Here is a 17601-nt window from a genome sequence, read left to right on the forward strand (position 1 = left end):
TACTTCCCTGAGTAAATTGTAAAAATCATAAGATCCCTATACTTGCAGTGTGACACCTTCCCGTTAGTCCTGGGCTGGTTCCCTTCAGTTCAAGGTCACTGTTGACAAAGTCCAGGGACTGGAGCAAAAATTGGAGGCAAACTTAATAGTCTATGCATCTCTAGAATTCCATACTTCTGATTTATTCATTTTTCTTTTATTGAGATGGAGTCTTGCTCTGTCACTCAGGCTGTAGTGCAGTGGCGCAATCTGGGCCCACTGCAATGTCTGCCTCCCAGGTTCAAGTGATTCTCCTACCTCAGCCTCCCGAGTAGCTGGGACTACAGGTGTGCAGCACCTTGCCTGGCTAATTTTTGTATTTTTAGTACAGACGGGGGTTTCGCTATGTTGGCCAGGCTAGTCTCGAACTTCTGACCTCAGGTGATCCACCCACCTCGACCTCCCAAAGTGCTGGGATTACAGGTGTGAGCCACCATGCTCAGCCATGATTTATTCTTTCTAATGGCATTTAACTGTCTGGAATTTTTCCCATTCTGCCTGGGATGACAGACATGTGTTTTTGAATTCTGTTGTTTGCATAGATAAAATAACTGGATGATCAAAGTTTTTGGCGAAACATATGGGCATATGGGATATAGCCAAAAGTCTTTAAAGGAGGTGACATTTATTTTAAGGTCCAGTTGTTACTTATGTTGCTCATTTCTGTCTAGTGTGATGTCTGAGTTTGGGCTGCTTTAACAAAACTACCATTGACTGGGTGGTTTAAACAACAGAAATTTATTCCTCACAGTTCTGAAGGCTGGGAAGTCCAAGATCAAGTTGAATCTGAGGGTTCCTGTTGAGGGCTCTCTTCCTGGCTTACAGACGGATGCCTTCTTGCTATGCTCTCGCATGTCAGAGAGAGTTATCTCTCTGCTGTCTCTTCTTCTAAGGACGCTAATCCCATTCATGAGGGCTCACAAAGGCCTCCCAAATGCCCCATCTCCAAATACTATCACACCAGGGATTAGGCTTCAACATATGAATGGGACACAAACATTCCATTCATTGTTATGTAGTGAACCAGAGGGCCAGAAATTGACTCTGTCTACACAATTATTGTGTTTTGGAATAAACTGGGTGACTTGAAGCATCATCAATTGGTAAAACTAATACTGACCTTCTGGAGAGCTTATACTTCTTTCTGACCACAACCTCTGACAAGAATATTGCCTGGATTTGCTGCCTCAATTGGAGCAGAGGGAAGAGAGTTCCTTTATGGTGCTTAAGAGCCTGCATAGTGTAGAGGAGGAAAAAAAAGACCTGCATCACAACAATTGCCCTCAAATCTCTTCCCTTCTGGGGGAACTTTCCTGAGAGGTCCAGAGTATCCACCCCACTCACCCACCCTCTGACTGACTCCATCACTATGTTCATACACGTGGGCACAGACAGACAGCCCGTGCTGCAGAGACAGACCAGCAACGTCCTCCCTTTGTTGAGTTCAGCAAAGACTAGCAGGGAAAGCTGTAAGAATAAGGTGCTAATGAGGTTACTGGGGAAGGTGAGCAGCATGATGAATGCCCACAGTCCACAGTGAGGCAGGATTGGAAGGGGTTAGCATCTTGGGGACTTAGGCTACTTGGAAAGGTAGGAATGTGTGGGGGGGATACTGATGCAATAGGCTTCCTACCATCACCATGCGGCTTGTCTTACCCATTCCAGCTCTGGTCTCTGTAACATGGGGAAAGATACCCAGTTTACACCAGTATCTGTCAAGTTCACTTTTAGGTCTTTAGGCAAGAAGTGCCCCCTTTACACTTCAGTCACTTATTAAAGCAATTATTTGCATCTCTTTTGCTCCGTAGACTGAGTTTTTTAAGAGCAGGGCCTGTGGTTTTTTTCAGAGTTGTCTCCAGTTGAAAGGAGTGAAGTTACAGAACACTTTAGTGCATATAAATGTTCTAAACTTTTAAGATTTTAAAAATTTAAAAAGATATTCTCCAAAAGCACCCTGGGTAGGGAACGTGTTAGGCAACTGTGCTACGATATTATCCAAACAAGCCAGTGTGGGCCTAGAGGTCCCAAGACCTTGGGAACCCCGAGGCTGAAGCCCTGCAGGCCGCTCTGACAGCAACCCATGTGGAAAGCTGGAATTTGGCACAATTGGACCTGGAGGCTGGGCCATCACTCACACTGCGGTGTCTCCACTGAGCTGCTTCTGATCTGGGGTCCAGCTCACCCCCGCTTCTGTATGGCCCAAGGCTAGATGCTTGTATTAGTCTGCTCAGGCTGTCATAACAAAATACCAGAGACTGGGTGGCTTAAACTACAGAAATTTATTTTCTCACAGTTCTGGAGGCTGGAAGTCCAAGATCAGGGTGCAGCTGGGTCAGGTTGTGGTGAGATCTCTCCTCCCTGGTCAATAGCTGGTCAATAGCTGCCTTCTCACTGTGTCCTCACACGGCCTTTCTTCTGTTCCTGTGCCTGAAGAGAGAAAGCAAGCTTTCTGGTGTCTCCTAACCAGGACACTAATCCTAGCAGATCAGGGCCCTGCCCTATGACCTCATTTAACCCTTAAAACTTTCTAAGAGGCCCCATATACAAATACAACCACAATGGGGTTAAGACTTCAGCATATGAATTAGAGGGGATACATACATCTAGTCCATAATAACTCTAGAGACAAACTGTCTGGCTTTCAATCTCTCCTCTGTTACAAACTAGTTGTGGGACCTTGGGGACTTTCCTTTAACTTTTCTAAGGCTCAGGTTCTTCTTGGTAAAAATGGGGGCAATGATGGTACCTATCTCCGGGCATTGTAAGGATCAAATCAGATGATGTACACAATGGGCCTAGCGAAGGGCCCAGTATATAGTAGGTATCTAGTAATTATTAGTTAGCATTATTAATAGGGTCCTCTAAGTTCTGAGAATGAGTTTCCTAGATGGTAGTCCTAGGAGTGCAGTCTATCCTGGATTTCCAGGACCAGTCCAGGCCTGCATGAATGAGATTCCTGGGCCAGAGAGGTTCCAGGGCTCCCCAGCATTCTGCACGGGAGTCAAACCTCTTCAGAGCCTCATTAGTCTCCACAGACTTCCAACTAGGAAGTGGAAATAAATAGGCCGAGAGGTGGTGGCAGCCCAAGGGTTCTAGAGAAGGGGAGTAGTCAGCCCCATCTACTCCTCCCTCACCCATCTCCTTTCAAAAAGGATGGCAGAGGGAGGAACTGAGCCAGCTGAGTCTGCATGAAGGGTCACAGTGGATTCCTTCTGGCTTCCTTTTAGTTAATAAATAAATAAGTTTTTTTTTTTTTTTTGAGACGGAGTCTCACTCTATTGCCCAGGTTGGAGTGCAGTGGCATGAACTTGGCTCACTGCAACCTTTGCCTCCTGGGTTCAAGTGATTCTCCTGCCTCAGTTTCCTGAGTAGCTGGAACCTCAGGCATGCACCACCACGACCAGCTAATTTTTATAATTTTAGTAGAGACGGAGTTTTATCATGTTGGCCAAGCTGGTCTCGAACTCCCGACCTCAAGTGATCCACCGGCCTCAGCCTCCCAAAGTGCTGGGATTACAGGCATGAGCCACCGAGCCTGGCCTAAAAAAAAGCCTTTTGAACATATATTTTCAGATTATATGTTCCTCCTCCAATTTATTATATAAAATTTGAAAAATACAGAAACCTATGAAGGACATAAAACTCACCTGGAAACCTTCTACCCAGAGTTTATTCCCTTAAGTCAGATAGACCTAAATCTGAAGCCCATCCCTCCCCCTGGAGTTGTGTGACCTTTAATGGGCTACTTGTTATTTTCAAAACCTCTGTTTATTCCTCTTAAAGTGAGGCTAATACTTCCTGCCTCGTTCCCACTTTGTGGGGGTTGCTGTGTGAATGCAGGTAAAGTGCCAGGCACAGAGTGTTTATTTACTGAGAGCTCTTATTTCTACTGAAGACGATGTCCTTGACTTTTGATTCTAGCATCAAAGCTCAGACAAGAATTCTCAGTAAGCTATTATCACCTGCCCTTTCAGATTCTCCAACCTCCAGGCATGTGCTATGAACATGTAAGCAAACCCATCTTGTCATTTACAACATTAACATAATGATTATGCAGCAATTTTTCCAGCATAAGTATTCCTAGTTTTCCTCTTACCTTAAAGCTGCTTTAAAAGGCGAGGATTAAGCCAGACATGCTGGCATGCATCTGTAGTCTCAGCTACTCAAGAGGCTGAAGCCGGAGGATCGCTTGAGCCCAGGAGTTCAAGTTCAGCCTGGGCAATGAAGTAGAAAACTAAAAAACAAACCAACGAGCAAACAAACAATTTAAGGTGAGGATTATATCTTCTTTTTTTTTTTTTTTTTTTGAGACGGAGTCTCACTCTGTCGCCCAGGCTGGAGTGCAGTGGTGCAATCTCGGCTCACTGCAAGCTCCGCCTTCCGGGTTCACACCATTCTGCCTCAGCCTCCTGAGTAGCTGGGACTACAGGTGCATGGAGGATTGGGTTTGTTTCTTCCTCCAGCAAACTCTAGTGTCACCATCACTTCTCTCTTCTTTTCTTTCTTTCTTTTTTTTTTTTTTTTGGAGACAGTCTTGCTGTGTCACCCAGGCTGGAACGCAGTGATGTGATCTCAGCTCACTGCAGCCTGAACCTCCTGGACTCAAGCGGTCCTCCCACCCACCCCCCAGTAGCTGGGACTATAGGCACGTGCCACCACACCTGGCTAATTTTTGTATTTTTTGTAGAAACGGGATTTCACCTTATTGCCCAGGCTTGTCTCGAACTCCTGGACTCAAGCGATCCTCCTACCTTGACCTCCCAAAGTGCTGGGATTACAGGCGTGAACCACCGCACCTGGCCCATTTCCCTCTTTTAAAGCAAACTGAGAACCTGGATCTCTCCTTTCCTAGTCACACTTGGGCTTGGCTTTGTAATAAGTGAGAGAGGGAGAGACTGCATCTCAGACTTCTGGGCTTCCTTTGGCCAGAGGGGCTCTGTCCACCACCCAAGAACCAAACCCATTTTCTTATTATTGCATATGAAATTAAAACACCAGATTTTAGATTTTAGGACAAAAGATCCCTTGAAATGTGTTCAGCTTCACCCCAGCTCCAGACAATAGGCTTGTGGCTGTGGCTGTCCCCTCTTCCCTAGTCTCTCCAGTTGGCTCCCCACTGTCTCTGCTCTGGCGCCTTCCACTCTAGGAGAGCAGGACCTCTTCTCCCCAGAGGTCAGAATGATACCCTGCAGGGAGCAGATGTTCCTGGAGTACAGTTGTCACTCCCAGCCACCTGCCTTGTTTTCCAGCACTCCCTCAGGCAGCAGCCCCCAAGGGCCATGCTTTCCTTACGGCAGGAGAACCTGGTGGTTAAGGCTCCATATGAGCTTTCTTGTTCGTTGTTGAGATTCCATGCACTCGAGCCTGGCCAACTTGGCAAAAAATAAACCAACTCTGTCCAGAAGAACAGGCTGTGATCTCCAAATATCTGACATGTCCCCTTACAAGAGATACTCCTTTAATAGATCCCCAAGGCCTTTTCATCCTGGGACACAGCCTTCCCAGAACTTCTCTGGTGGCAGACAAAGTTAAATGATGAGGATGAGAGAAAATATGTTGCTTCCTTTGTTCTATTCACCGTAGTTAGCTGTGTTAGGAAAATTGAGCCTTCTCCTGGACATAGAGTTGCCAAATATCCCTGAAAACAAACATGGAATTGGTCTACTACTCATTGCTTTAAACCATTTTGATTGTGTTAGAGTGCAACAAGTAGATGGGGCTATTTATTCGTTTATTCACCAGTTTTAAGTATTCTGCACTGGATGCTGAGGATGAGGAGCGGGCAGAGACAAAGATGACTGGTAGGACTGCCTTTGAGGACCCTGCTCCATAGGTGGAGACAGAATCTAGTGCCATGAAGGCAATGGATCTAGTGAAGGCACAAAGAGAGTCAGAGAAAACTTTTTCAGAAGAGGGGACAATTGGGCCCTGAAGAATGAGAAATTTACTGCATATAAAAGTGGGTTTTATTTTACCTCAAGGACACACTGCAATGGCGTAATCTCCTTCCTGCTGGTCAGAGTTTGTCCTATATTTTCTAAACCTAAATGTAAATATTTTCTGTTCAGATACCTAAGGGTCAAGAGAGTTGCATATCCTTATTATTATTATAAATCCTTATTAGAATTTATATTATAAATATAAATATAACAAGTGTATATACTTATAATTATATAATTATAATTTATATTATAAATATAAATCCTTAATATTGTAGATAATTCCTTATTTATTTTGGATATTAACCAAAGTGTGCCCCCTGGATGGAATTTTAAGCAACTCACTATGACCACAGCTATCTGAGCTGCCCTCAGCACTGGCCCCATTTCCTATGTGCACCCCATTTCACTTCTCAGGTCCCTGCAGTGGCTCCCCCACATCTCCACACTCTCCTCAAATCCACTCACTCTGTACCACTCCCACGAGCTATCAGCCCCCAGCTTTGCAGAGCAGAGAGAATGCAAACTCGCTTATATGCCTGTCTGTTCTGCATCTGCACATCACCTCCTCCTACAGGCCTTTGACTTTAACCTCTCTGTATCTCTTTCCTCTTTGGTGAGGTAAGCATAATAATGCCTTCCCCGCAGGATTGTTGGAGGGATCTAATCAAGCAAGCCATGTAAATTGACAAGTGAGGGCCTCTTTTGTTGAGGCCTTCTGTTAATCATGGTCACCATTATTCTATGCTACCTCCTTCGGGAGCTCACATCATAAATAGTTCCTTGATCTCTTAGATCTTTAACCTCTCCCTTGGCTCCTTCTTCACTCCCTGAAAAATATTGGTCCTAAAATTGATACTTTCTCTCAGCCATGCTTCTTGAGCCGTTTCTAGGCTTGCTTTACTCACAGAGATCTTGACAGCTGTATATGCAGTCTCCACAAACTTGCCTTCAATCAGAGTTCGTCAAAGACTCACTGATTTCCAAAGCAGAGGTCAAGATCTTCTGTGGTCCTTGCCCCCACTTCACTGCATGGCTACATTTAATGCTAAGGGAAGGGAGCTCTACAGAGGAGGGAATAGTCAGTGATGTCAAATGTGGCTACTTGATGCATGATCCATTTTGAGTTAATTTTTATATATAAGATTTTAGGTTTAAATTGAGGCTGGGTTTTTGGCCTGTGGATATCCAATACCATTTGTTGAAAAGACTGTCCTCCCTTCACTGAATTGCTTTTGCACCTTTGTCAAAAATCAGTTGACCACAGTTGTCAAGATCACGCAGTCTTGATTACTAGAGCTATGTAATATGTCTTGGAATCAAGTAGACTGATTCCTCTGACTTTATTCTTCTTTGTAGAAGTTGCTTTCGCTGTCCCAGTTCCTTTGCCAATCCACATACATTTTGACAATAATATACAAAAGATTTGTGCTGAGATTTTAACTGGAATCACGTTAAACACTTATGTCAATTTGGGGAGAATTGACGCTATGTTGAGTCTTCCAATCCATGAACATGGTATGTCTCTCCACTTACTTAGATTGTCTTTGATTTCTTTCATTGGCATTTTGTAGTTTTCAGCATACAAGTCCCATGTGTGTTTTTTCTTTTTTTATATTGACAGATAAAATTGTATGTATTTGTTGTGTGCAACATGATGTTTTGAAGCACATACACATTGTGGAATGACTAAATCCAGTTAATTACAGATGAATTACCTCATATAATGAGAGGTTAGAACACAATAGCCACACTCAAAGTCTTTTTCAAGAATACAATGTTATTATTAACTATAGTCACCATGTTGTACAATTGATCTCTTGAACTTATTTAACTGAAATTTTGTATCCTTTGACCAACATTTCCCCAACTTCCCTTTATACCAACCACTCCAGCCGCTGGTAACCACCATTCTGTTCTCTATTTCTTTTTTTTTGTTTTTTGTGTTTTTTTTGAGATGGAGTCTCGCTCTGTCGCCCAGGCTGAATGGCAGTGACGTGATCTCAGCTCACTGCAACCTCCACCTCCTGGGTTCAAGCAATTCTCTGCCTCAGCTTCCCAAGTAGCTGGGATTACAGGCACCCACCACCACACCCGGCTGGGTTTTGTATTTTTAGTAGAGACAGGGTTTCACTATGTTGGCCAGGCTGGTCTTGAACTCCTGACCTCATGATCCACCCGCCTTGGCCTCCCAAAGTGCTGGGATTACAGGCGTGAGCCACCACACCCAGCCTCTGTTATCTGTTTCTATGGATCAACTTTTTTAGGTTCCACATAGGAGTGAGAGCATGTGGTATTTGTCTTTCTGTGCTTAGCTTATTTTAACCTAATATTCTCCAGATTTATCCAAGTTGTTACACATGACAGGACTTCCCCCTTTTTTACAGCTGAGCAGTATTCTATTGTGTATATATACATCTTTTTCATCCATTCATCCATTGATGGACGCTAGAGTTGATTCCATATATTGGCTATTGTGAATAATGCTGCAGCAAACAAGAAAATGTAGATATCCCTTCAACATACTGATTTCATTTCCCTTGGATATATACCCAGTAGTGGGATTGCTGGATCATATGGTAGTTCTATTTTTAAGTTTTTAAGGAATCTCTATACTGTTTTCCATAATGACTGTTCTAATTTACATTCCCACCAACAGTGTACAAGAGTTCCCTTTTCTCCACATCCTTGCCAACACTTGTTATCTTTCATCTTTTTGATAATAGTCATTCTAACAGGTGTGTGGTGATAATCTCATTGTGGTTTTAACTTGTACTTTTCTGATGACTAGTGATGTTGAGCACTTTTTGATAAATCTATTGGCCATTTGTATGTCTTCTGAGAAATGTCTATTCAGGTTCTTTGCCCATTTTTAAATTGAGTCATTTTCTTGCTGTTGGGCTCTTTCAATTCCTTATTTATTTTGGATATTAACCTCTTGTCAGATGTATAGTTTGCAAATATTTTCTCCCATTCTGTAGGTTTTCTCTTCACTCTGTTGTTTCCTTTGCTGTGTAGAAACTTTTTAGTTTGATGCAATACCACTTGTCTATCTTTGCTTTTGTCATCTATGCCTATACATATTTTCTTGGATTTATGCCTATTTCACTTGTTCTGAGTATTCATGTGTTCATTGCTAGTGCACAGAAAAAAGTAGCCTTTTGTATACTGATCTTTTAACTTGTGGCCTTGCTTATTTGTTCTAGGAGTTGTTTTTGGTTTTTTTTTTTTTGATAGATTCCTTGAAATTCTTTATGTGGATCATCATGTCATTTGCAACTGGGGACAGTTTTGTTTTTTCCTTTTCTTTTTTTCTTTTTTTTTTTTTTTTTTGCAGATGGAGTCTCGCTCTGTCACCCAGGCGGAGTGCAGTGGCGCAGTCTCGGCTCACTGCAAGCTCCGCCTCCCGGGTTCATGCCATTCTCCCACCTCAGCCTCCCGAGTAGCTGGGACTACAGGTGCCCACCACCACACCTGGCTAATTTTTTGTATTTTTAGTAGAGACAGGGTTTCACCGTGTTAGCCAGGATGGTCTCGATCTCCTGACCTCGTGATCTGCCCGCCTTGGCCTCCCAAAGTGCTGGGATTACAGGCGTGAGCCACCACGCCCGGCCATTTCCTTTTCAATCTATATGCCTTTTATTTCATTTTTCTTTCCTTATAGTGCTGGCTAGAATAACCTATGTTGCCTAGCAATGGCAAAAGTAGACATCTTTACCTCTGAATTGTAGCCTTTCACCATTAAGTCTGATGCTAGCTATAGTTTTTTTTGGTAGGTGTTCTTTTTTTGTTTGTTTGTTTGTTTGTTTTTTGTTTTTTTTTTTTTTTTGAGACAGAGTCTTGCTCTGTCACCCAGGCTGGAGGGCAGTGGTGCGATCTGGGCTCACTGCAAGCTCCGCCTCCCGGGTTCACACCATTCTCCTGCCTCAGCTTCCCGAGTAGCTGCGACTACAGGCGCCCGCCACCTCACCTGGCTAGTTTTTTGTATTTTTTTTTAGTAGAGACGGGGTTTCACCGTGTTAGCCAGGATGGGGTAGGTGTTCTTTATCAAGTTGAGGAAGCTACCCTCTCTCCCTACTTTTCTGAGAGTTTTTATCATGAATGGGTGTTGAATTTTGTCAAATGCTTTTTCTGCATCAGTTGATACAATTTTGTGATTTTTCTTCCTTAGCTTATTAAGATGGTGGATTACATTGATTGTTTTTTCAAATACTGAACCAACCTTGCATTTTTTGAATAAACCCCATTTGTGTGGTGTCTAATTCTTTTTATGTGTTGCTGAATTCTGTTTGCAAATATTTTGTCAAGAATTTTTTATATCTATATTCACGAGAGATATTGCTCTGTAGTTTTCTTTTTGTAGTGTCTTTGTCTGGTTTTTGGTATAAGGCTAATACTGGCTTCATAAAATGAATTGGGAAGGGTTTCCTTCTCTTCTGTTTTCTGGATGAGATCAGTATTAATTCTTCTTTAAATGTTTGAAAAAGTTCTCCAGCTTTTGAAAACTGTTGATGCTGGGGACCCAATCTGGCCCAAATAAATCTGAATCTCTGGGGGTGAGGCTTGGGCATACGTAGTTGTCCAAAGCTACTCAGGAGAGCTTAATGTGCAACTAACTAGCTGTGGAGCTCAGTGTTGGTTGTGGACTTCTTGAAGCCAAAATAGGAGCATGAAGGAAGCAGAATCCATCTGAGGAATGTCATGAATTAAACGGATGTGAAATTTGGAGAGTTCAGCTCTGAGACACGCCCCCGGAGGCTCTGGTGTTTTCAGGATACGGTGCAGTGTAAGGGAGACATTAGTTGTATAAGATATGTGCGTCCGGGCGCGGTGGCTCACGCCTGTAATCCCAGCATTTTGGGAGGCCAAGGCGGGCAGATCACGAGGTCAGGAGATCAAAACCATCCTGGCTAACACGGTGAAACCCCATCTCTACTAAAAATACAAAACAAAAATTAGCCAGGCGTGGTGGCGAGCACCTGTAGTCCAGCTACTCGGGAGGCTGAGGCAGGAGAATGGTGTGAACCCAGGAGGCGGAGCTTGCTGTGAACTGAGATCGTGCCACTGCACTCCAGCCTGGGCGATGGAGCAAGACTCCGTCTCAAAAAAAGACATGTGGGTTCGACTTGGCTACTTGATAACCATAAATTCCTTAGCAATTTCAGCTTTCTCATCTGTAAAATGCCTTGGGTTGTTTTGGGGATAGTAGAGATATGAGAAATGAGATATGAGACATAGAAAATGAGATAGTAGATGTGAAAATGCTTTGGAACTCATATAGCATTTTGAGAAAGTAAAACATGATGTTTCTGTAGGCCTCAGCTTCTCCCTTACTGCCACCATGTCCTGATTCCTAATAAGTCCTTCTGGGAAGCCAGTGGAAGGCTTGTGACTCCCGCTGGCTGTAGGGGAAACTTCCTCCTCTTCTCTGTTCACTTACACTGACCATGGAGTTTGGGCTCTGATAGGAGGGATGGGACCCTGGAAACAGTGAGAAAGGACTTTGACCTTGACCATGCTCACCTTCTTGTAGGAACATGCTTGCCAACTCAGCCAGCGTGAGGATCCTCATCAAGGGAGGCAAGGTGGTGAATGATGACTGCACCCACGAGGCTGACGTCTACATCGAGAATGGCATCATCCAGCAGGTGGGCCGCGAGCTCATGATCCCTGGCGGGGCCAAGGTGATTGATGCCACAGGGAAACTGGTGATCCCTGGTGGCATCGACACCAGCACCCACTTCCACCAGACCTTCATGAATGCCACGTGCGTGGACGACTTCTACCATGGGACCAAGGTAATGCTCCTGTTTGTCAAAGGTGGTTTCCTCTTTGGCTTTTTTATTCTGCTTCTGGGGCTGCTCCAGACTAGCCCCAGGTGAGCCAGGTGCTCCCAGTATATTGCTGGCAGGAGAAGGGTGTGTCAGGGCCACTGTGGCAACTACAATAGGGATTTCCAGCTTAATGTCACAGATTTCCATGATTACAGAAAAGGAGGCATTTAGGCCTGTTTTGCTAATCATATAATTTACCCAAGTACCCAAGGCTTTGGGTTCTCCCAAGGCTGAGAACGGATTTTATTTTTATATTTTTATGTCATGTAATACAAACCTATAGGAAGAAGAGAATAAGCTGGTGTTTGTTATTGCGTAGGGGAGTGGGTTGGTCTGATGGGCTTTTTTATGTTTATAAACTGAATTAAATTCCCAAAGACTGAAAGACAAATTTGCTTCTCCTAGATGATGAGACAGCTTCTATTACCTCTCCTAGCTTGCTTGTTATTTTTTAAAATAACTGGAAAATTACTGGTAGTGGGTTCTCTTTTCAGAGTTTTTGGGTTCTCTTTTCAGAGTTAGTTACCATGGACAATATTTAACAGTTACTGAGCTGGACCTGAGCTACTGTAAGTTCCTGGATGCCAAAAACAAAAATTTAGAAGAAAAATTAGGAGGAAACTACATTCTGCAAAAAGAGTTATGAATGGGCTTTTTTCACCCTTCCCGTGTGTTCCAGACACCTCTGTCACTGCTGTCCTCCCTCTTCCTTGTGATTTTCTATCTCATGCTGGCCTCTCCCCGGACATCAGACTGTGGGCTCCTTGAGGGCAAGGTCTGGCCATTTTCCTCTGCTTTCCCAGAAGCTGGACTGACCTGGGACTAGAGTAGCTGTCCTGTAAGTGTACAGGCAGAGGCCAGGCCTGGGGACACAGCTTGATGGACTACCCCCACCTCAAGCAGATGGCCCTTAAGGTCTCCTTGAGGACAGGCCCCCTTCCCAATCCGGGGGCTGCAGACCAGACCCTGGGAAGGCTGGGCTATGAGTCACGGTAGCCATTGCCCAGCTGTGCCCACACAAGGATGCTCCCTGGCCTAACCCTCTAGCATCAGGGCTACACCTGCTCGCTCTAGCCCAGTCCAGGGAAGAGAGGTAGTAGGCCAACCCTCCTTGCTTTCTCCTCTGAGAATTCCCCCAGGCCCTGCAAGTGATATTTTGATTATGAAATGGGGAGCCCCATCCTCTTAAACTCAGGATCCTCTTGCAGGTGATGACAGTGAGGACAGTCGGGACCTTTCTGAATTGAGTGAGCATATCCAGCTCACCACCCTCATGCACCAAGCCAGGCCAGGCCTGTGGTTATTGTTGTCATTTTCACTGAAGTATAGCATATATACAGAGAAGTGCAGAAATTGTAAGTACACAGAATTGCCACCATTGAATGCACTTGTAACCAGCTCCCAAGTCAAGACACCAAACTTTACCAGCACCCAGAAGCTCTTCCAGTCACAGGTCTCCACCAGGGATAACCACTATCCTGACTTCTAATAGGCTTTTTAAAATAACAGCTTAATCGAGATGTAATTCACATATCATACAATTCATGTATTTAAAGTGTGTAAGTCAGTGGTTTTGGTATATTTATCACAGCTTGGTTTTGTCTATGTAGATGAAATGAAGCAGTATGTACCTTCGTATTGGCTTCTTTTGCTCAAAAATTAATAAATTCATTCATTTTCATTGCTTAATACTATTCCACTGTGTAATACAGCACATAGCAATTATCTCTCTGTCAGTGGTCATTTAGGTCATTGCTTGTTTGAAGTTAAACATTGTCACTATGAACATGTTCTTGTACATATCTTCAGCAAACATGTCTGTACACATTTTGTTGGGCACATACTCCTAGGAATGGAATTGCAGGGCCCATAGGGTGCACTTATGTTCAGCTTTAATAAGTAATGCCAAATAGTTTTCCAGACTGGTTGTAACAATTTATGCTCCCAGCAGTAGTGTAAGAGAGGCATTTAACATTGACATCACCAGTCCATGCTGGGGTCCATTCTGTAGTATGCTCAGGCCTTGCACTAAAACTGCACCTTCCTAGTTACTGTCCCTGTTTTGAGGAGTCCTTTAGGCCAGCATCAGATGTCACGCTGTCACTATGCTGTCTACCAGCCTCGCGGAGGGCAGACTCGCCTCCTTTGTTTCATTTTCCACATTGTCATCTGCTAGGGCCTCATTAGCCAAGAGTGACTGGTTTTCCCCTGAGAGCCATCAGCTCTTTACAGCTGATGAAGAGCTCTGCACACATGTCTTTATGCAAGGTGGTGGGTAACTCTTGATCTTTTCTGCTTCTCATTCACGCAAGTAGCTGCCTCCAAAAAACATCTAAAGGCCCCTGGTGATGAAAGGCCCCAGATCTCCCATTTCTGCAGGTTTAGGCTGCCTCAGGAGCCCCAGTCCATGTCAGGCCCTAGTTGTAGGGAATTTAAGAGACCACAGACCCCAAGCCACCCTGGCAGCTGGTGTCCCTTAAACTGACACTTCGTTATATCCGTGCGCCAAGCAAGATCGTAATTGTCCTTGTGCCCCAGCCCTCACATTAAGCCTTTGTGTGGTGGCCTTGTTCTGCCTGGACTCCATTAGTAGATCCTGCCCAGAGTCCTGAAATTCCTGCCGCAACCCCTCCACTCCACACCAGGATTTCCCCTTTACGTTGTGGCTCCTGCAGCCGAATGGTGTGGCTTCCCAGTTTCTCCTGTTCCTGAAAATCTCCCGGGGAGAGAAAATGCTCTCCTACTGAAACGCTGATGGGGACGGGTGGATTTAATTATTCACACCGCCTGTGGCACCCGTGCAGAGGCTGTGCACCCTGATGGACGGCCGCTGACCTACTTAGCATGCTCTAAGAAAGGTTGATTCACTTTAAGCATCTGGGTTTATAATAGAACAGTAATCCCAAGGAAAATCTCACCCGAACGATTAGCCAAGAAAGAAGGAGAGATCAAGTTGCATCTTTTTGTTCTTGTCAGACAGATCGCGGGGCCCTGAACCCTGCAAACAACACCCCACCCCCGCCCCGCCCCACCCCAGCTAGCGTCTGCTTGTTGATTTGGCAGCAGCAGCAGCCGGGACTAGGAAAACAAAACAGTTGAAAGCCTGGCCTTTCCGAGAACATCTGGACCTCCATTGTACTTGGTCTCCAGGGATTTCTCTCCAGTACTTCTTTAGCCCACGCCTCGCTGGCCCCAGCCTCTGAAAGAGGCTGTGGCAGGCTCTGCCTGGCTCCCCTACTCACAGCCTGGTCACTTGACCCTCCTCCCTGCCCCAGGCAGCATCTCCCCAGCACCCTACCACCTGCAGGCCCCGCCCTCCCCAGGCCCAGAACTAGGGTTTCCGGATGGTGCCAGGACCACCTGCTGGCTAACAATACAGACCTCATTCCAAAAAGGAGGTTATCTCTGTGAGGTGACAGGGGAAGAGGGAGTGAAGAGGGAGAGCCAGTGACACCAACTGCGTTCAGAAGGGCCAGAATTTTAGTCTGGTTGCGGGTTCTCGTATTATTATTCTGCTTAAGTAGATGTTGCATTTAGTCTCTTTCATACGTATCTAGTATTACAGAGTAAAGAATGTTCTTACAGGCTCTTGAGCTCCACCCACCAATGGCTCTCCAGGATCAGGTGAAAATATCAGAATCAGATTTTTAAAACTACAGTCATTCACAAGCAAACCAGGTATGTGGCAAAATAAAAATAAATATAGGTACCAGCCCCTCACTAAGATATTGATAGAGAGGACAGACACGTGCAACTGAACAAGCTTCCTATGTACCTTTTCTGCCTTCCTCTCCCCACAAAAATATTTTAAGAACCGCTGTGGCCTGTAATCCCAGCACTTTGGGAGGCCGAGGCGGGCGGATCACAAGGTCAGGAGATCGAGACCATGGTGAAACCCCGTCTCTACTAAAAAATAGAAAAAAAAATTAGCCGGGCGCAGTGGCGGGCGCCTGTAGTCCCAGCTACTCGGGAGGCTGAGGCAGGAGAATGGCGTGAACCCGGGAGGCGGAGCTTGCAGTGAGCCGAGATTGCGCCACTGCACTCCAGCCTGGGCGACAGAGCGAGACTCCGTCTCAAAAAAAAAAAAAAAAAAAAAAAAAAAAAAGAACCGCTGTGTAGGCCAGTGATTTTCACCCTTTCGAAGCAAATTACATCAGAACTGTCAGAGCAGCTCCATCTTAAACAGGGGCTGGGTAAAATGAGGCTAAGACCTATTGGGCTGCATTCCCAGATGGTTAAGGCATTCTAAGTCACAAGATACAGGTCGTAAAGACCTTGCTGATAAAATAGGTTGCAGTAAAGAAGCTGCCACATCCCACCCAAACCAAGAAGGCCACAAGAAGTGACCTCTTGTCGTCCTCACTGCTACACTCCCACCAGTGCCATGACAGTTAACAAATGCCATGGCAACATCAGGAAGTTACCTTAGATGGTCTAAAAAAGGGAGGCGCGAATAATCCACCCCTTGTTTAGCATATCATCAAGAAATGACCATAAAAATGGGCAACCAGCAGCCCTGGAGCTTCTCTGTCTATGGAGTAGCCATTCTTTTATTTACTTTCTTTTTTTTTTTTTTTTTTTTTGAGACAGTCTCACACTGTCACCCAGGCTGGAGAGCAATGGCAAGATCTCGGCTCACTGCAACCTCCGTCTCCTGGGTTCACACGATTCTCATGCCTCAGCCTTCCGAGTAGCTGAGATTACAGGTGCACACCACCACACCTGGCTAATTTTTTGTATTTTTAGTAGAGAAGGGATTTCACTCTGTTGACCAGACTGGTCTCAAACTCCTGACCTGTGATCCACCCGCTTTGGCCTCCCAAATATTCCTCTATTTTCTTGATAAACTTGCTTTTGCTTTGTACTGTAAACTGGCCCTAAATTCTTTCTTGCACGAAATCCAAAAACCCTCTCTTGGGGTCTGGATAAGGACCCCTCTCCTGGAACAGAACCACTTGGGGAATTTTTGAAAGATCCAGTGTCCAGTCCCCAGCCCAGCCCAATTAACTCCAGGTCTGTGTTCTGCCCATCATCCCTGGTAATGCTGAGGAACTTTGGCGGGGCGGGGGGGTTGAGTGGCACAGGCTGTACTCCTGTTGCCCCTCCAACCCTCACCCACCTTGTGAGCCAGGGCTGACATCCGAATCCCCTGGGTCTGCCTTGGGGAAGCTTGGGCCTGTCTAGTTTTGACCTTGCTGGTCCTTATTTGCTTCTCTCTTTCTATTCACATTGCAATGCCTCCTAGTTGGGCTCCCAAACCCCAGCCCGGGGCCCAGAGCTTCTGTGCTTGTTAAGTTCCCTAACCCGGTGTCCTGCCCTCCTGTCTGTACCTATGGCAATCATCAGTGAGAGAGAAGTTGGCAGTGACAGAGATGCCATCAAACAGAAGTCCACTTGGGGCTGGCCCTCTTCCGTGAGGGTCCAGAGACTTGCTCTTGTCTGTGCCAGAGGCTCTCTGGTCCCAAAGACAGCTTCCCACCAACACAAAATTAGCATCGGGGAATCTTACCGTCAACCTGTGGGGGAAGCCAAATCCTAATCAAGAGTGCTTGTGCAGCATGGGATCGGCCTAGAGGACTGCCGGTAGCGCAGGCTAGGGTGGCCTGCCACCCCTCACCCCCATGGAGGATCCTGCCCCTTCCTGCCCTCCCACTGCAGAGGACTGGACCCCATCTGGTAGGGCCCTGAGGTATGCCCCGCTAGGACATAAATGAATTCCCTTTGGTGCCCAGCCCTGCCAGCTTCCTTACCAAGGATCCCATTTGTCTGCTTGGCAGGTTGCTTTTGCT

The 17601-nt window shown here is 45.4% G+C and overlaps 1 protein-coding gene across 3 annotated transcripts in view; it reads left to right on the top strand.

Annotated features, from left to right (window-relative positions):
- Window positions 1–17601, top strand: part of DPYSL5 (dihydropyrimidinase like 5) — a 102791-nt gene that overhangs the window by 39569 nt on the left and 45621 nt on the right. For all 3 annotated transcript variants that reach the window (XM_007971191.3, XM_007971193.3, XM_007971192.3), the window contains exon 2: window positions 11512–11776. In XM_007971191.3, the coding sequence (XP_007969382.1) occupies window positions 11516–11776 (261 nt within the window). In that variant the 5' untranslated portion in view covers window positions 11512–11515. The remainder of the gene's footprint in view (window positions 1–11511; window positions 11777–17601) is intronic.

Source organism: Chlorocebus sabaeus, chromosome 14 (assembly GCF_047675955.1).
Source record: "Chlorocebus sabaeus isolate Y175 chromosome 14, mChlSab1.0.hap1, whole genome shotgun sequence".
NCBI classification, from domain to species: Eukaryota; Metazoa; Chordata; class Mammalia; order Primates; family Cercopithecidae; genus Chlorocebus; species Chlorocebus sabaeus.